Source organism: Protopterus annectens, chromosome 2.part1 (genome assembly GCF_019279795.1).
Source record: "Protopterus annectens isolate FY-2018-M chromosome 2.part1, PAN1.0, whole genome shotgun sequence".
NCBI classification, from domain to species: domain Eukaryota; kingdom Metazoa; phylum Chordata; order Ceratodontiformes; family Protopteridae; genus Protopterus; species Protopterus annectens.
In genome coordinates, this window is record NC_056729.1 from 66201251 (window position 1) to 66218422 (window position 17172).

Sequence of the window (17172 nt, forward strand, 5' to 3'; positions counted from 1 at the left end):
GTTCGAAAATGTAATATCACAATGAGTTTCGCCACAACAGTGGCCAGTGGTGACCGGGGATTTTTCCCCATTGTTTCCACAGTGGTGGGACTATAGAGTTGCTATATATAATTTAAGGGAGTTTTTTGTGGACCCTGTTAAAAAGAGTTTGTGTTTTTCAGGGTTTTGTTTCACTGGTTTTCAATATTCAACCAGTGAGTCAAAAGACAGTGCTGCACTCTCTTGTAGGTAAACCCAGTTTAGTTAATACTCTCCTTTCCTTACAGGACACACCCTTAAGGATAACTACAAAGAGAATTAAATGAAACATTTGCCTTGGGGTCCATATGTGGGAATTTAAAATATTTTTCAGCCCTTAGCCTTGTCTCATTAATCCTGAGCTTATGATACCATAGAGAAACCAACTAGTTGAAAGCCTATTTCAGAAGCAAACATTCCTCTTTCTTCATTAGTATCAAAGGATCTTGAGGCAATTTCATTATCTGCTCAGTATGAGTAATACTTCAAATAACATATTCCATATCCAAAACTAGTCTACATGCCCTGGCATTCTTAACATCATTATCACAAATAACATATTCCATATCCAAAACTGGTCTACATGCCCTGGCATTTCTTAACATCATTATCACTTTCTGCCATCACACCTTCTCTGACTACTCTCCCATGTACTGTTCAGAATCTAATCTTCCTTTCTGTGACTTAATGACTTAATGTAAGCATCACTTATGTTTCATTTTTATAAACTAGCATCCCACACAAGAAGAAATCTTCTCAACAAACACTCTGCTAGTACAGATAGCTAGCATCTTCGTATGCAGCCCCTTTAACTCCACTCCTTTTGCCATGATTTTGGGCTTCTTTATTTCAGCTGTGTGCCTTCTGTGTGGAGTCTGCATGTCCTCCCACCAGTCATGTGGGTTTCCTCCAGATGCTCCGGTTTCCTCCCACATTCTAAAGACATGCAGTAGGTGGATTGGACACTCTAAATTGGCCATAGGGGAGAGTGTGTGTGCAAGTAAGTGGTACAAATGAGCTACCATGGTACGGCTAGCCACCCGGTGGTGTAAACATTGGCTTGAGATGACTGTGACTGCTGACGTAACTCCCCCCGACCCCATGTGCAAAATAGGAAAAGGGGTTGAGGATGGATGGATGGATGGATGGATGGATGGATGGATGGATGGCTTGGGCTTCTATATTTGTAGCTCTGTTAGCTCCATTTCATTTTATTCACATTTTCATTTGTTGCTGCTGTCCTGACATTTACACAGAATATTGCAAGCTTACTACAGTTATTCCCATTTCAATGCCTGGCAGGTAATTATTGGTATCAAACTATTATCTTTCCTTGCTCCTCCTCACTCTAACTTAAGGATCAGTTCTGCAAATAATAAATGTTTCAAGATGTATACCATTGTTTTAGGAGTAGTCATGACACACCCACATTGCTATTCACTCTTACTAATGAAACTTTCAGAAACATGAGTTTCACAAGATGGCTGCTGAGATAACTGTAGACCCCAACAAAGCATTTCACAGTTTTTTTTTTTCTCCTACAACCATCTTCTGCGATTTTATGCAATACCCTGTCTGGGCCCATGAGCCATTCCTCTTTACTGTCTTCAAAAAACAACTTCCACATCTCAAATACACAATATGTACTGCTGATCTGGGCTTCCATAAAAGCAACCCAATCTCTTTTAAAATGCAATTTCATAGTCATTTTCACAAGATTATCTTCAAGCACATTCAAATCAACTAACCTTACATCAACCTCATGATTTTGCTGCCAGCTAGCCACTGCCACACCTATTTCTGGAATAAATGCTTAATATATATATATATATATATATATATATAGAGAGAGAGAGAGAGCAGCAAAATGTTTTCTTGCAATGTGTATTGCCAGTATACAGTATTAACGCCCATGCATAAGCTGCAAGACAAAAAGCAGCAGGAAACTGCTGACTGTGCAGTCAAGCTTCTCTTCCAGGCACTCAGGCACAAAAAGGTCAAATATTTTAGGTTCATACTAGGCTATCTGCCCTAGGGCATTTATAAGCCTAGCCAGAGTGTGTTTGGCTTTTGCCACCCATTTTAAATTCATTCTGCTATGCCCTTTTTCAAGGTTAGTATACTGTGCCTCTGTCTAACAGTGACACAGAAGTGATACCTGGGTAAACCTACGATCTCCCATCCACTCATCAAGATTCCTCTTGAAGAGAGTCAATGAGGGACTCTGCCTAACCTGGACTGGGATTTTATTCCAGAGTGAAGGGAGCCTCTGGGTTATGAATCTGTCCCTCCAGCATGACTTATTTATTTCAGTGCTGTGGTTCAAGTCTTTCGAGCGCATAGCTCGATGGGATTTGGATTTTCTGAGGTGCAGCATGTCCATTAATTCCGGGTTGGACATGGCTTTATACGTCAGGCACAGATCACCTCTGAGCAGGCAGTATGCCACTGAGTAGAGCTGGAGTTTCTTTAACCGGGCAGCATATGGCATCTGTTTGAGCCCTTTGATCCTCTTGGTGAGGTACTTCTGAGGTCTTTCCAGTTGCTGCAGGTGTCTGGTAAGGTACATCCCAAAAGGGGCATTGTATTCAATTATGGGCCTGATGAGGGATGAGTAAAGAGGCACGATGACCTCCCCTGATCTAGATGTGAATCCCTTCATGATTAGGTGGGCTATATAAAATGTTTTTCTAACCACTTTGGCCACGTGGTTGTCAAATGAGAGATTGCTATCAACTTGGGTCCCCAGGTCCCTAATTACTTCTTCTGTACTTAATGGATTACGACCTATGTGGTAATTTGTGGGCACTTTGTTTTTGCCAAAGGGGATGACTATACACTTTTTGGAGTTTAGTTTGAGGCCATGGCTCTGGCACCAGTTGTCTGTTTCTATAAGGCCCTTTTGGAGGATGCTTGTGTTGGCTGGAGAGTCAATTATGGCGCCCAGTTTGCAGTCATCTGCGAACTTGGTCAGCCACAGTCCTTCCGTGTTGGCCTGTACCTCCGAGAAATATATGCCGAACAAGAGAGGTCCCAGGTCTGAGCCTTGTGGGATGCCACTTGTAACTGGTTTGGAGTCTGACATGGCTCCAGCAATTCTAACCATGTGGGTTCTGTCCTTGAGCCAGTTTGCAACCCATCTAATGACATAAGGGTTTATATTTAAGCTGGTGAGCTTATCTATAATGCCCGAGTGGGGTATTGTATCGAAGGCTTTTGCGAGGTCCAGGTAGGCTGTGTGGACCACCTTCCCCTCGTCAATGGCCTTGGTGACTGTTTCAAAGAAATCGACCAGGTTTAAGAGGCAGGACCTGCCCTTAACAAAGCCGAACTGGGTAGGATCCAGTGTCTGTAGGTCCCCAATATCTTTATTTATGAGGTCCATGATGATACTTTCCATAGCTTTGCAGACCAAGCTAGTCAGGCTTATGGGGTGATAGTTTCCAGGATCTATTGAGGCACCACCTTTGTGGAGAGGGACCACTGTTGCTGTACGCCACTCTTTGGATACATATCCTGTAGTAAGGCTGAGATTGAACAGTAGTTTTATGTTTGGGTTTAGCTCTTCTTGGAGTTCATGCAGGATGCAGCCCGGGACACTGTCTGGTCCCATTGATGCTGTGTTTTTTGCTTTGGAGAGGGCGGCTCTTACCTGAGCATCTGAGATGTCAGGGGGGCAGCATTCTGATGGGATAGATATTTGCCCTTTTGGTGGGGGGGGGGTTTGCACTGAACCCGTCAGCTAGGATGTTGGCAATGTCTGTGGGTTTGGTGTATTTTTTGTCATTTTGGACTAATTCTGAGCATATCTGGGAATTCCCACCCAGGTTCCTAACATAACTAAAGAAAGCCTTGTGATTATCCTTAGTGTCCTGTGCAATTTTTCTCTTGAAGCTGGCCTTAGACGATTTTATGAGTGCCCGTAGTTTTTTGCTAATACTGATCAGAGATGCCTTCCCTTTTTGGGATTTTGCTCTATCATGTGGTAGCTTCCTCCTTCTATTGTATAGTGTGTTTATGGCTGGGGTCCACCAGACAGGACGTCTGCCTTTGGAGGATTGGGTCTTGGTTTTATTTGGGATTGCATGATCCATGCATTCCTGAAGGTGTTCATAGAATGCGTTTATAAAGGATTCTGCGGTCTGGGCCGTATTTTCCACAGACCCGGGGGCTTTGAAGGATTCCACCTCGGTTTTGAGGAGTGTGGAATTTGCTTTAGAGAAGTTTTTCACTGTGGTTTTCTGGGCAGGGGGTGGGGTCGGGATGTGAATATCCAGTGAGATTAGTTTATGGTCTGATCTTACCAATGAGGGATACACTTCTGGTCTGGAGCATAGAGTACCCATATTGGTGATGATCAGGTCCAGTATGTTTTCCCCTCTTGTGGGAGTGGTAACAAGTTGTTCCATAGCATTTGAGTTTATAAACTCTAGGAATCTTTGGGCTAGGGTGTTGGAGCCAGAGTAATGCTCCCAGTCTATGTTTGGGTAGTTAATGTCGCCCAATATAATGGTGTTTGGAGAGACCTTCATATTTTCCAGTGTTCTCAGGAAGGCCAAGTGGGGTTCCTGGGTTTGGGAGGGTGGTCTGCAGCAGGCTATAAACTGGAAGGCAGTTTTACCTACTGTTAGTTGCACATGGATAGTCTCTGATGCTTTGTGCTGTGCCACCAACCTGGAGGTGTGGGTATCTTTGACGAATATTGATACTCCCCCTCCTTTTGTGATTCCGTCCATGTTTTGGGGTCGAAAAGCATGGTATGAGGTATAACCAGGTAGTGCTGGGGTGCTCTCTGGAGCCTTGAACCAGGTTTCTGTTACTGCACAGATATCGATGTTCTCCATGCTAAGGAGAGTTTTGAGTGCGTGCATCTTGAGGTTTAGACTTCTGGCGTTGAGTAGCATTACTCTTAGTTTCTTATCCCTTGTGATACCTATGGAGGTGGGTTTTTCTTTTGAGCCTTGCCTAAAAAAGGCACTATGGGGGTAGCAAGAGCCTTTGCCAATATCTGAAAGCCCAGGGGTGACAGGTGCAAGCCGTCCCTAGCGAAGCATCATGGCTTGTCGAGCATGTCATCCCAGGCTGACAGGCATTGGATCCCCTTTGAATGACACCAATACTTAAGCCAATTGTTGAAAATGATCATCTTGACTTCATATTGTGGCATCATTCTTGGTGAGGGTACGATGCTGCTCAAGGTCAGGGTCATACTGGCCTGGGCTACATGCTCAGAGAGCTCCTCTATGTCTCTGTTCATGTAGTCCAAGGAGGTACGTCTCAGGTCATTCACACCAGCATGGACAATGACTGTGTCATATTTGTACTTGCCTTGGAGTGACCTGAGTGCTTGGGTTATGTGGCGGATCCTAACGCCTGACAGGCAGCTCACCATGACCTTCTCCTTGTTCAGCCTGGTGAGTGGGACATCAGTGTGCCTGACAATAGAGTCACCTATTACAAGTGTATCAGGTGTGTTGTTTACCCTTAAGGACTGTGACTGTTTGGCACACTGGCTTTGTGAGCTATGTGTTGCACGTGTTTTGTTTTGGGGTAGCGGTTGCTTGGGTGTCTGCTTTGGAGGTCTCTGCTGCTTAGGCAGATTTTTATTTAGAGCCTCCGAGTATGTTTTTGTGTGTTGATGTGTTTGGTTTGCTGTCGTGGTAGGTCTATGTGAGACTGGAATTGTAGTGAGTGTGGTTTCCTTCTCCTCCTGACTGGTTACGCCAGTACTGAGTTGAGAGAGCTTAGCCTCCAGTTTGGCTATATGGTTGCATCTCTCACATGTGTTGGAATTTGTTGGGAGGAGGAGAGGATTGTCTGTGTACATGAGGCAGTTGTAACATTGCCTCAAGATTCCCAGATTCACCAGCTGGACCGGAGAGGAGATTGACAACTGACCTTTAGACATGCTAGAATAGTATTGGGAATTCCTTTATAATTGAAAAAAAGGGCCAATGGGGAACAAGATACTCAAGGGGAGTTTGTGAGGGTGTAGTGCTTTTAATTTTTTAGTGCTGACTTAGTGAGCAAGTGCCAGGTAACTTAAATGCAATGTGTTACAGGTAACTTAAATGCAAAAATGACAAACAGTAACTTTCTTCAAGTGAAACAAGGAAATAAGTACAGTAAGCAATGCAGATATCATTAGGGATCCACAGAAGTGCTGAAAAGCCGCATTTTAGGTGGAATTAGTGTTTCAGGGAAATAAGCAAACAAACAACAAGCATACAAACAAAGCTAGATTCAGCAGGCCTGGATCTAGTCTATGCTACAGCAAACAAGGTGTACCAATTTCACTAAGAAGCAGTTAAAATATGCAGGCACTATAAGCCTTTAGCCAGAAATTCCCAGCTCAGAAGGGCAGAGTCCAGCCTCTGCTCCCACAGGAGTGCAGACCATGAACCCTCTTAATGTAAAATAACTGGCCTGAAGCCCAAGTGCTTAAACCAGAACTAATACACTTTTAGAATAACAGACACTGAGCCCTCAATCAGCAGTTCCCAACTTAGAAGGATGTAAGATACCTGTCCTGCCACCACAGTGCAGGCCACAAACCTTCCTAATGTAAAACAACTGGTCTGAAGCCTAAGTGCTTAATCTAAAAGACTTAGAATGATAGCTACACTTTAATCAAGTTACTACCAAGCAGTAATAAATACAATTGAATACTTTAAAGAATGCCTGGATTAGTGCTCAAGTTATACAAACAAAGCTAGATTCAGCAGACCTGGATCTAGTCTATGCTACAGCAAACAAGGAGTACCAATTTCAGTAAGAAGCAGTTCAAATATGCAGGCACTATAAGCCTTTAACCAGAAATTCCCAGCTCAGAAGGGCAGAGTCCAGCCTCTCCTCCCACAAGAGTGCAGACCACGAACCCTCTTAATGTAAAATAACTGGCCTGAAGCCCAAGTGCTTAAACCAGAATTAATACACTTTTAGAATAACAAACACTGAGTCCTCAATCAGCAGTTCCCAACTTAGAAGGATGTAAGCTACCTGTTCTGCCACTACAGTGCAGACCACAAACCTTCTTAATGTAAACCAACTGGTCTGAAGCCCAAGTGCTTAAACTAAAAGGCTTAGAATGAGTTACACCAAGCAGTAATAAATACAGTTGAGTACTTTTAAGATGACACAAAAGCAAAATAAAGTAGGAAGAAACACAAATACAGTAAAAGCAGATACATTTTTTTTTAAAGTGGAAAGAGAGAAAGGAGTAGCAGAAACTAAGCTGACTGGCCTTCTCAAATGTTCTCCCTGTACTGGGTAGAATGAGGTAATGACACTAGACTGGGAGGAGGGTCGCAGATCAAATTTACACTAGGGGCGGGCAACTGCAAAGCCACCAACTATAAACACAGGGAGGGAGGGTGGGAAACAAACTGCAGAAATGTTTTTCACAGCTGAAAAGCAGCAGTGAGCCTTTAAATTAAAGTTTTAAACAGCTAAAGGAGCCTCTAGAAAAAAGAGTTTAACTGCAACAAGTTATCAGAAACAAACAACCCAACAAATGCTTAATAAAAGTGGACAATTTCCAGTTAATACCTCACACACAGTGAAACTAGCTAGAAAAAATACACAATACACAAAGTGCTATAAATAACAAAGAAATGAACAAAATTAACAAAAAACAGGATACTTAATGTTATATATTACAGCTATGAGTTTCCTCAGTGTTTTTCCTTCGATCAGTTCAGTGTGAAATGGCAGAACACTCGCAACTGAACTTCTTAGGTAACAGAAAGTTGAAACCTGAGACAGCTTTTAAGAAAGAAATCTCAAAAGAACCAATGGGGTGCTTAGTCTAAGCTGTAGTCCGGGTGACCTCAGTCAGCCAATGACCTCAAACAATTCTCTCTCACTGAAATGCCTGATGGCATTGGCTAAACCAATATGTATCTGAATATGTGCTCAGACACACAGCCTCCAGAAACACTAGGCCCATATACAAGCCTGAATATGGAAATGCTACAAATATCCCCACTACTTAGAACAAACTGCAGAAATGTTTCTCACAGCTGAAAAACAGCAGTGAGCCTTTAAATGAAAGTTTTAAACAGCTAAAGGAGCCTCTAGAAAAAAGAGTTTAACGTCATAATACATCCACCGCCTCCCTGTTCTTGATCTTATGCATATTTACATTTTGTTTTCAAACCTTACTGAAATTGTGGAAATTAAGTAATTAGGCTTTCTGCCTCCCATAATTAGCTCTGCACCCTCTCTAATATTATACCCATCCTATTTTTCCTGTTAGCTCTATCCGAGGGGTCGGATTCTAAGTTTGTGTGTCCCCTGTACTCTCACATTAGATATCAACACTTGTTCTTGCTAGGTCACATATTGTTTCAGGTGGTTATAACTGCTTATGTACTTACTCAGAGGTGCAGGAAGGGTAGGGCACAGCAGGCAACTACTGTTAGGGGCAGTGATTATTTAATCAGTCCCAGATAATGGCTCCTTTTGACATGGCTGGCTATTACTATTTGTTAGGGCTAGAAAAGGGCCATGGATATTTTTTTTCTCAAGTCTGAGAAATTAGTTTTCATCCTCATCTTTTCGGGTACGTAAATTCTTAGTCACTTTGGGAGTGGAAGCACCACCTAGGGCAACAACAGACCTTTCTATATGATCTTAATGCCTTGTATGGACATACATTATTATACAATAATTTTTTTTTATTTCAGTTTTCTTTATTTTCGTGTCGCGTAAATAAAATTTGAGTATATGGGCTTCTGATCAAGCAAAGTAAACCCATATATGTGTGTGTGTGTATATATATATATATATATATATATATATATATATATATATATATATACACACACACACACACACACACACACACACACACACACACACACACACACACAAACACACACACACATACACACACACACACACACACACACACACACACACACACACACACACACACACACACACACACACACACACACACACACACACACACACACACACACACACACACACACACACACACACACACACACACACACACACACACACACACACACACACACACACATACACACACACACACACACACACACACACACACACACACACACACACACACATACATGATTATTAAAATTGAGTTCCGAGTCCAATAAAATATACAACTTTATTCTCGTCTGGAGTGCCATCTGTGAGGAGTCTGCATGTCCTCCCAGTGATCGAGTGATGTTAATGACATGCAGGTAGGTGCGAGCATGAATGGGCGTGCCTTCATTGAAGGTTGGGCATCGGGCTGGCACCTCGGCACAGTAAAAATCCACTGCCAATCATGAGCGGACCGGAGTTCTGCTGTGGTGACCTCTAACCATGAAAAGCCGAAAGACATCCTTCACTGTAGAACCAAAACCTAAAGACACTAGAGTAGAACTAATTTCCAGCACAGTTAACTGAAACCTTTACAATTGTTTTGCATCAAAAAAAGTTTATGAAATGAAACTGAACAACATACTGATTACCTATTTGTTTCGCATTTCTTTTTCTGTTAAAATCAAGAAGTCCCCATAAAGTAAGGAATAACAGCTGCTCTCAGATAAAATTTCAGTAAATTTCCTTCTACTTCATCAAGAGATACAAATGATATCCACAGTATACAGGTAGTGTCTTGCTAAATATCTCTTCTACTCGGGTTACACTCAATGCTTTTTTCAGGAAGATGCACAGGTCCTTCCACAGCTACTTTAGGAATGTTCCTTCTTTACTGCAGGTACACCATCTAGAATCCTTATTCCATGTAAATAATCCAGCTCTATAAGAGGCCAACTTTTCCAAACCTCTGTTAGGATCATATCAGGTTACTAAACTAATGGCCCTGGGGCCCTTACAAGCCTAGCCAAGAGCTTATCCCCAAAAAACAAAGCTTAGTCAGCACCTGTCACTCCTGTCAATGAGGGACACAGGTGGACCCCTGGGGCAAATTTGTGGTTTCCCATTCACTCATCAAGGTTGCACTTGAAGAGGGTTGGTGAGGTAGTCTGTTTGACATGTATGAGAAGTCTATTCCAGAGATGGGGCAGCCTCTGGGAGAGAAACCCATCTCTCCAGTAGGTTTTGTTAATGTCGCATATTAGATTTAGGCCTTTCGAGTGGGTAATGCACGAGGAGACACAGATCACCTCTGAGCAATCTGTACGATACCGAGTAAAGTGATAGTGATGTGAGCCTGTCTGCATAAGACAGGTTTTGGAGGCCATAGATTCTCTTTGTGAGATGTTTCTGTGGCCTTTCCAGATGGTGCATGTGTTCAGAGAGGTACATACTAAACGGGGCATTGTACTCAATTATCAGCCTAATGAGGGAGGAGTACAGAGACGTAATAACCTCCGTTTTTCCGGATGCAGTCCCTTTACTTATGAGATGAACTGAGTAAAAGATTTTTCTGACCACTGCTGCTACATGATGGTCGCATAAGAGATTGTTGTCAACCTGTGTTCCTAGGTAGCTCACCACAGTTTGTGTGCTTAGGGGGTTGACACTGATGTGGTAATTAGTAGGGGCTGTATTTTTGCCGAATGGTATGATAATACATTTTTTTTGCGTTAAACTTATGGCCATGACTTTGGCACCAGTCATTTGTTGCTGTGAACCCCTTCTTTAATAAATCACAAATCAGGCGATTAACAGAGAGAGACAAGCAGCTAATATAACAAGAAAGGTATGCTGTCTACACCATTTACACACTAACTGTTTACATCATTTAAATACCATTTTGATTAAGACCCACCAAAACTATGTCATTATATTTACACACACACACACACACACACACACACACACATACATATACACACACACACACACACATATACACACACACACACATACATATACACACACACACATACACACACACACACACACACACACACACACACACACACACACACACACACACACACACACACACACACACACACACACACACACACACACACACACACACACACACACACACACACACACATACACACACACACACACACACACACACACACACACACACACACACACACACACACACACACACACACATGAAGTTAGATGAAAGGGTGAACTGCTTCTCATCACATTGTCCCTCAGTAATGTGGTCTCTCCCGGTGTAATATTCAGCTAACTGGAATAGCTTTTTGGAAGATGAAGGAGAGAAATTAAATGGAGAAAGATTCGGTCTAGCTCTGGTGTCAGGTTTTGTCAGCAAATTTATTTACATACAATTTATGGAATTGCACAATGCTTAAATCACTTCTCAAGTTGATTTCTCATCTGTGAACATTGTCAGATTTCTGGGATTGTTGATATGGTGACCATACTTAAAATCAATTAGATGAAAATATAATAGATTGAAGCTTTTGAATGGTGAAGACAAGGGGAATCAGGATGTTACCTTTTACTGCATGTGTCTACTTGAAGATTTCGGAACTCCTATTAATATAATGTCTATTTTCTTGCTATGCCTTTGAAACATTATATTATATGTAACTGGAATAAGAAAGAGACACTCTACTTTTCAAGGAATTAATTATCACATCCATGAAAATGTGTAAAGCTACTTAGCTGAATGTCACATTTAAAAATGTCCACGATAATGACATGTGTAGAATCCTGTTTCATGAATAAGTCTGTTCAACCTTGAATTATTGATGTTAAAAATTTTAATATGTTGTGACTATTCTGTGGTAGATTAAGTCATAACAGCTTTGTTATGCCTCCAGATATTTATCTAGATCAGCCAAGTCACCTCTCTAATCTTTTAATATTGACTTTTCATAATTACTTTAATTAACTGAAAATGCGTTACTTATAAGCTACTGGAATATTTCACCTTAAAGTTTACAAGATGACCTACACAACTTGACCTCTATCTTACGCACTGAGATATGAAGAGCTATTCATACACCCAACTGTATAAATGTTCATAACGTTCACATTTCTTGTAACCAAACAACACAGACAGAACTAAATGGTCTCATAAGAAACTTCACAACTGAAAAAACAAACATTCTGTTGAAAATATGTGCTGAGGGCCAGCTTGAATAATTACTAGTCAGAGATTGACATACTATAACTTGTTTATAAAACACTACAAGAAGTAACAAATGTATAAACTTTTAATTATAAAAAAACACTTTCAGTCCTGAAAACTAATAAGTGTTGCCACTTGTTAGGATGAGTGCTTAGTGAACATTTTGTTATCGCTACTGCTTTGGTAGCTCTTGCAGCTCTAGAGATATGAACATTTGTTTTTTTCCTGTGACTGCAATCTTCCTGGGCTCCTGCGGATGCAAAGACTTATTTTTCACAGCATTTAAAGTACTTTTAATAAAATTTGACTCTGTAACTCTGTACTCTTCTGCATTTGTTCTTTCATTTGTGCTGTTTAAAATATAATAAAATAATTGTCCTACTCTTGTATACTCTATCCCTCTCTAATTACTCAGCACCAAAGTTTCACTAGTATTATTAATCCCTGTGCATTCTGTTTATTTATTTTTTTCAAAATAGACTCTGATGCCAAGGCTGTAAAAACAAGGCTTTTTTTTTACAGTTGTTTTGGTATTGCCATTTTCAGATATTGTATTTTCTGTTGGTTTGATAAGCTGCGTTCTGTGAGGGAGGTTTGGCTGATTATGCTTCAAAAACATGATGTAATCTCATATCTATAAGCACAGAGTTCGTACCAGGAGAGACACAGAGAAGTAAATGCACTGCTGTTTTCAGGTAGGAGAAAGATCACTACTTTCAGTGTAGCAGCAAATCAATAATTAGATAATAAATGTTTGGCTTCCTGCACACTGTGAAGGCAATCTTCTTGTAGCAGTAAGGAAGCCCCAGAGAGGAGAAAGTGATTCTGCCTCTGTGCTGAAATAATGTTATAGCAATACTGAATAAGTGCAGGAACAGCTTAATTACTGACTTTCCTGTCATCTCGGCATCTGCACTGCAGGTAAATATAAGTCAAGTGCAAAGAGTTATGCTGTGGAGAAAGTAGAGCAACAACTGAAATGGAAACTTTATTCTAATTATATCAGTCAATTCCAAAAGTGCTTTATGGTGCTCTTACTCAATGAGAACACTAGACCTCTTTAAGGATCTGAAACCAGGTTACCACTACAACAAAGAAAAAGACATCTTTGTAGAGGTGAAAAATAGTACATGAATACTTTGGCCTCAGTTACAGCAATACATTTTATTTACCGTACTCATTACATGTGTCTTAAAGCCATCTAACTAGAAGACACAGCGTCTATCTGCTGCTGGTGTCCAGTCATCAGGTATTAGTCCATGGGGTCAAAAGTGATGACCAGGGACTGAGGTGGAATACCCAGTGGGTGGCTCAATCTAGAAATACAACCTCCTGCAGAAATAACATCTGCTGAGGCTGGAGGACTTATCCCTGAGGCTGCAGCAAAGAAACCATTATGTGAACTGTTCTGTTATTCTGGAACCTCAGAAGATAGTATTCTATTAAACAAACAAAATAATTGTGCAGGGATTGGTATTATGAAGGCAGATGACACTCAATCATCAGTTCCCCATGCATATCAAACTGACACTTGTTAATACTGGACTAAGGAAAAAATTAAAGAGCTTTGTTTTTTTTTCAGTACTACCACAGTTTTCAGAAAGAAAACCAGACAGACTAGAAAGCTAGAGACCTCCTTACCACTCTTATCTGTTAAAGGCTGTAAAGCATCTCTGCCTAACATGACTTGGCATGTTTCAGTCTGTATGATATCACTATACCTATAATAAGTTCATAGGTGCATACTAGGTTAATAACCACTAGCACCCTTATACGCCTACCCATGCAACCCAAATGTTACCCACAAATTTGATTTACATAGGTTGTGATTTACTGACTACCTGTGTCCATCAGAGACATAGGAGACAGATGAGGGGTGGATTTCTGATTACTCATCCACTGGTCCAAATTGCACTTAAAAGGGATAGGGAGGAACTCTTCTTTACATGGATGAGGAACCTGATCTATAGAATGGGGATTCTCTGAGAAACATATGCATCTCTCCCAACATGTCCTATTTATGTCACAAGCAAAGATTAGGTCTTTTAATCTAGTACTTTTGATGCTGTTTATTTTGAGGATGTGCAAAAGGTTCATCAAAACAGGGTCCACAGATGTTGTTTCCCAGGCAAAGACCACTTCTCAGAAGCTTGTATGATACCAAATAAAGAGACAAGTCTTTGAGGTGATCTGGGTAGGACATTGTGTTGACTCTCTGTATTCTTTTTGTAAGGAACATTTATGGATGGACATTTCAGTTGCATATGTCTGGTCAGGTACATACTGAAGGGGGCATTATACTCTATGATTGGCCTGATGAGGGCCAAGTATAGTGATATGAACCATATCATTAACTTATAAAGTACTGCTGTAATTACAAGTGACAATAGATCACCCACACAGTTTGTCTCCTTTATTACTGAGTACCAGGTCTTATAAACTATATATATATATATATATATATATATATATATATATATGGGTACATTTCAATCGACCGACAAGTCAGAAGACCGACATTCACTCCACCGACACATTAAAACATCGACAGCGCAAACACGGACATTTCACAGGTAAGACTTTTAAATTCGCTAATCAAGCCTACCATGGTTTAGGAAGTGTGGCAGTGTTATGCATGTGTGGTAGGCATGATTAGCGCATTTAAAAGTCTTACCTGTGAAATGTCCGTGTTTGCGCTGTCGATGTTTTAATGTGTCGGTGGAGTGAATGTCGGTCTTCCGAATTGTCGGTCAATTGAAATGTACCCATATATATATCTATATATATATCTATATATAGATATATATATATATATATATATATATATATATATATATATATACACACACACACACACACACACACACACACACACACACACACACACACACACACCACTATGTCAATAAATAAAATAGATACTTCTGTTATTTGGATTATGCCAGGAGAATACAAGAATCTGTTTTTTACAGCTACAGTAATTGACAGTCAGAAGGGAAAAGACTGCCCACTTCTGATAACAGAAGTGACAATTAGTCCAGACACAGGCCCAAAATAATAGGGGATAGGTACTTTATATAAACAGAAATGGCCAGGCAGAAACACTTGCAGCTTACTGCAAGGGAAATTAAACATGTGAAGGACAGAAATGTATGAAGAGTTTAAAATATCTTGTGTAACACTACATGTAATAGTGACTGTGAGGAATGCACAGCAATATATTCCAACAACAAACCTGACAATTAATTTAAACATTGTACTGTGTGCTTTTAGAAATTCAATTCAATTTTGTAAGGCAGTTTGATAATACAGCTTAGAGTTTAGGAACTAGATATGCTTCCAGAGTTAAGGTTCATTTATCTTTTTAGGTAAACATCCGCAGCTTACTGGATTATTTACCTTGAAGTAAACAGTTAGAAAATATCAACTACTGAATTATTGATGAGCTAGAAAATTATCTGCCATGCAGTATTGTGCCTTGTGTGAAATCTAATGTCAATGTCTGCTATGTGACAGTAAATCATAACAATAATCAGGCTTTTTACCTGGAACATCAGTCTCTTCATATGTCTCCTCCCTCTCATATTTATCTTCATCTGTCATATCCATTCTCTTCAGGGTCTGCTCCCCCCTTTCTTGCAGGCTTCTCCCACCGTGTTTTGCATCGACTACCTGCAGGGCATCTGCTATTACATCAGCAAGTTCATCAAGCTCCTTGGGGCTGAGCCTCTCCACATTCACACTGTGCTTCCCCAGCTGTTTCACCACATTTTGAATGAATGTTTCTAACGAGAAAATAGAAAGAGAACAGGCGGATGGTTAGAACACGGCCAGAGACAACACGCACTTATATAAACACACACACACACACACAGAAAAACATGCACTCACACAGCGCAAGAGTCATTCGGTTCATCTTGCTTGCTTTACCTCTCCATCTACAAAGTTATTTTTGTAAACGGTTCTTACAGCTGTAGAAAACACAGCATCAGATAAAAAAGAAAATCAAAACTTTTCTCATAAGCAAAAAATAAATACTGGCCATTTAAAGTGAGATCTCTGCAGACAGTTAATGGAAACACCTGCACACTTGCACCATTTTAAGGTCAGTCCAGCAGAATCTGGAATACTTTGTCAAAGGGAAGACATATCAAGTGGAGAGTAGTCGATTCTCAGATGGCGTCCTGGGTAGAATTTAATACTTGAAACACAGAACTGTTTAAATGATAAACTATCAATAAAAATACGTGTGTACAAACTTTACAAAGAGCAAAACAAAAGCTGAATCTCGGGATAAATGCTGGTAAGACACGATAAAATATCTAGCAAAAATCACCCAGTCATCTACACCAGAAATATCCACAAATAACTAGAAACCTATTATGTATTTTTTTTAACTCAATGAATTTCTAGTTATTTGTGGATATCTCTGCTGTGGACAACTGTTAAGACTTTTGCTAGAAACTTTACAAAGACTTTGTTTCCACTGGAGGAAGTCTTGGAAAAACAGAATTCGAACTCTCTGTATGATTTTGCTAAAGTCCTTTTTATTGTTTAAGCACTGTTGAGAAAGTGGCCAATGAAATGAAAAATTTGGGGTTGGAAAAAATGTTCTACAGAGGTGCCCTTTCAATTTTCATCTGTCACTACCTTTTGGTTCCTGCCTTGTGTGACTTTAGTCTAACTTTATGTTCATCTAAATAAACTTATTGTTTTTAATAAAACTCAAGCATGTCTGCTGCTTTAAGGTTTGAAGGTTTCACAGAATATGTGTGTGTGTGTGTGTGTGTGTGTGTGTGTGTGTGTGTGTGTGTGTGTGTGTGTGTGTGCGTGTGTGTGTGTGTGTGTGTGTGTGATTGTGTGTGTGTGTGTGTGTGTGTGTGTGTGTGTGTGTGTGTGTGTGTGTGTGTGAGTGTGTGTATGTGTGCGTGTGTGTGTATATAGATCCCCTTCAGATGATTAAAAGCTCAAAAGACTGAAAATCAAAATATCTAAAATCAAAATATTGAAAATGCAATTTACCCTTTCTCCAGTGTTATGTGATCTTGGAGTTGGTGTATATAATTACCAGTGGGTGTGGGGGGTGCAGCCCC

General features: G+C 40.4%; 1 protein-coding gene across 2 annotated transcripts in view; it reads right to left on the bottom strand.

Moving 5' to 3' along the window:
• Nucleotides 1-17172, bottom strand: part of PTPRN2 (protein tyrosine phosphatase receptor type N2) — a 4238418-nt gene that overhangs the window by 2392765 nt on the left and 1828481 nt on the right. For both annotated transcript variants that reach the window (XM_044062029.1, XM_044062028.1), the window contains exon 7: nt 15625-15864. In XM_044062029.1, coding sequence (XP_043917964.1) covers nt 15625-15864 — 240 coding nt within the window. The remainder of the gene's footprint in view (nt 1-15624; nt 15865-17172) is intronic.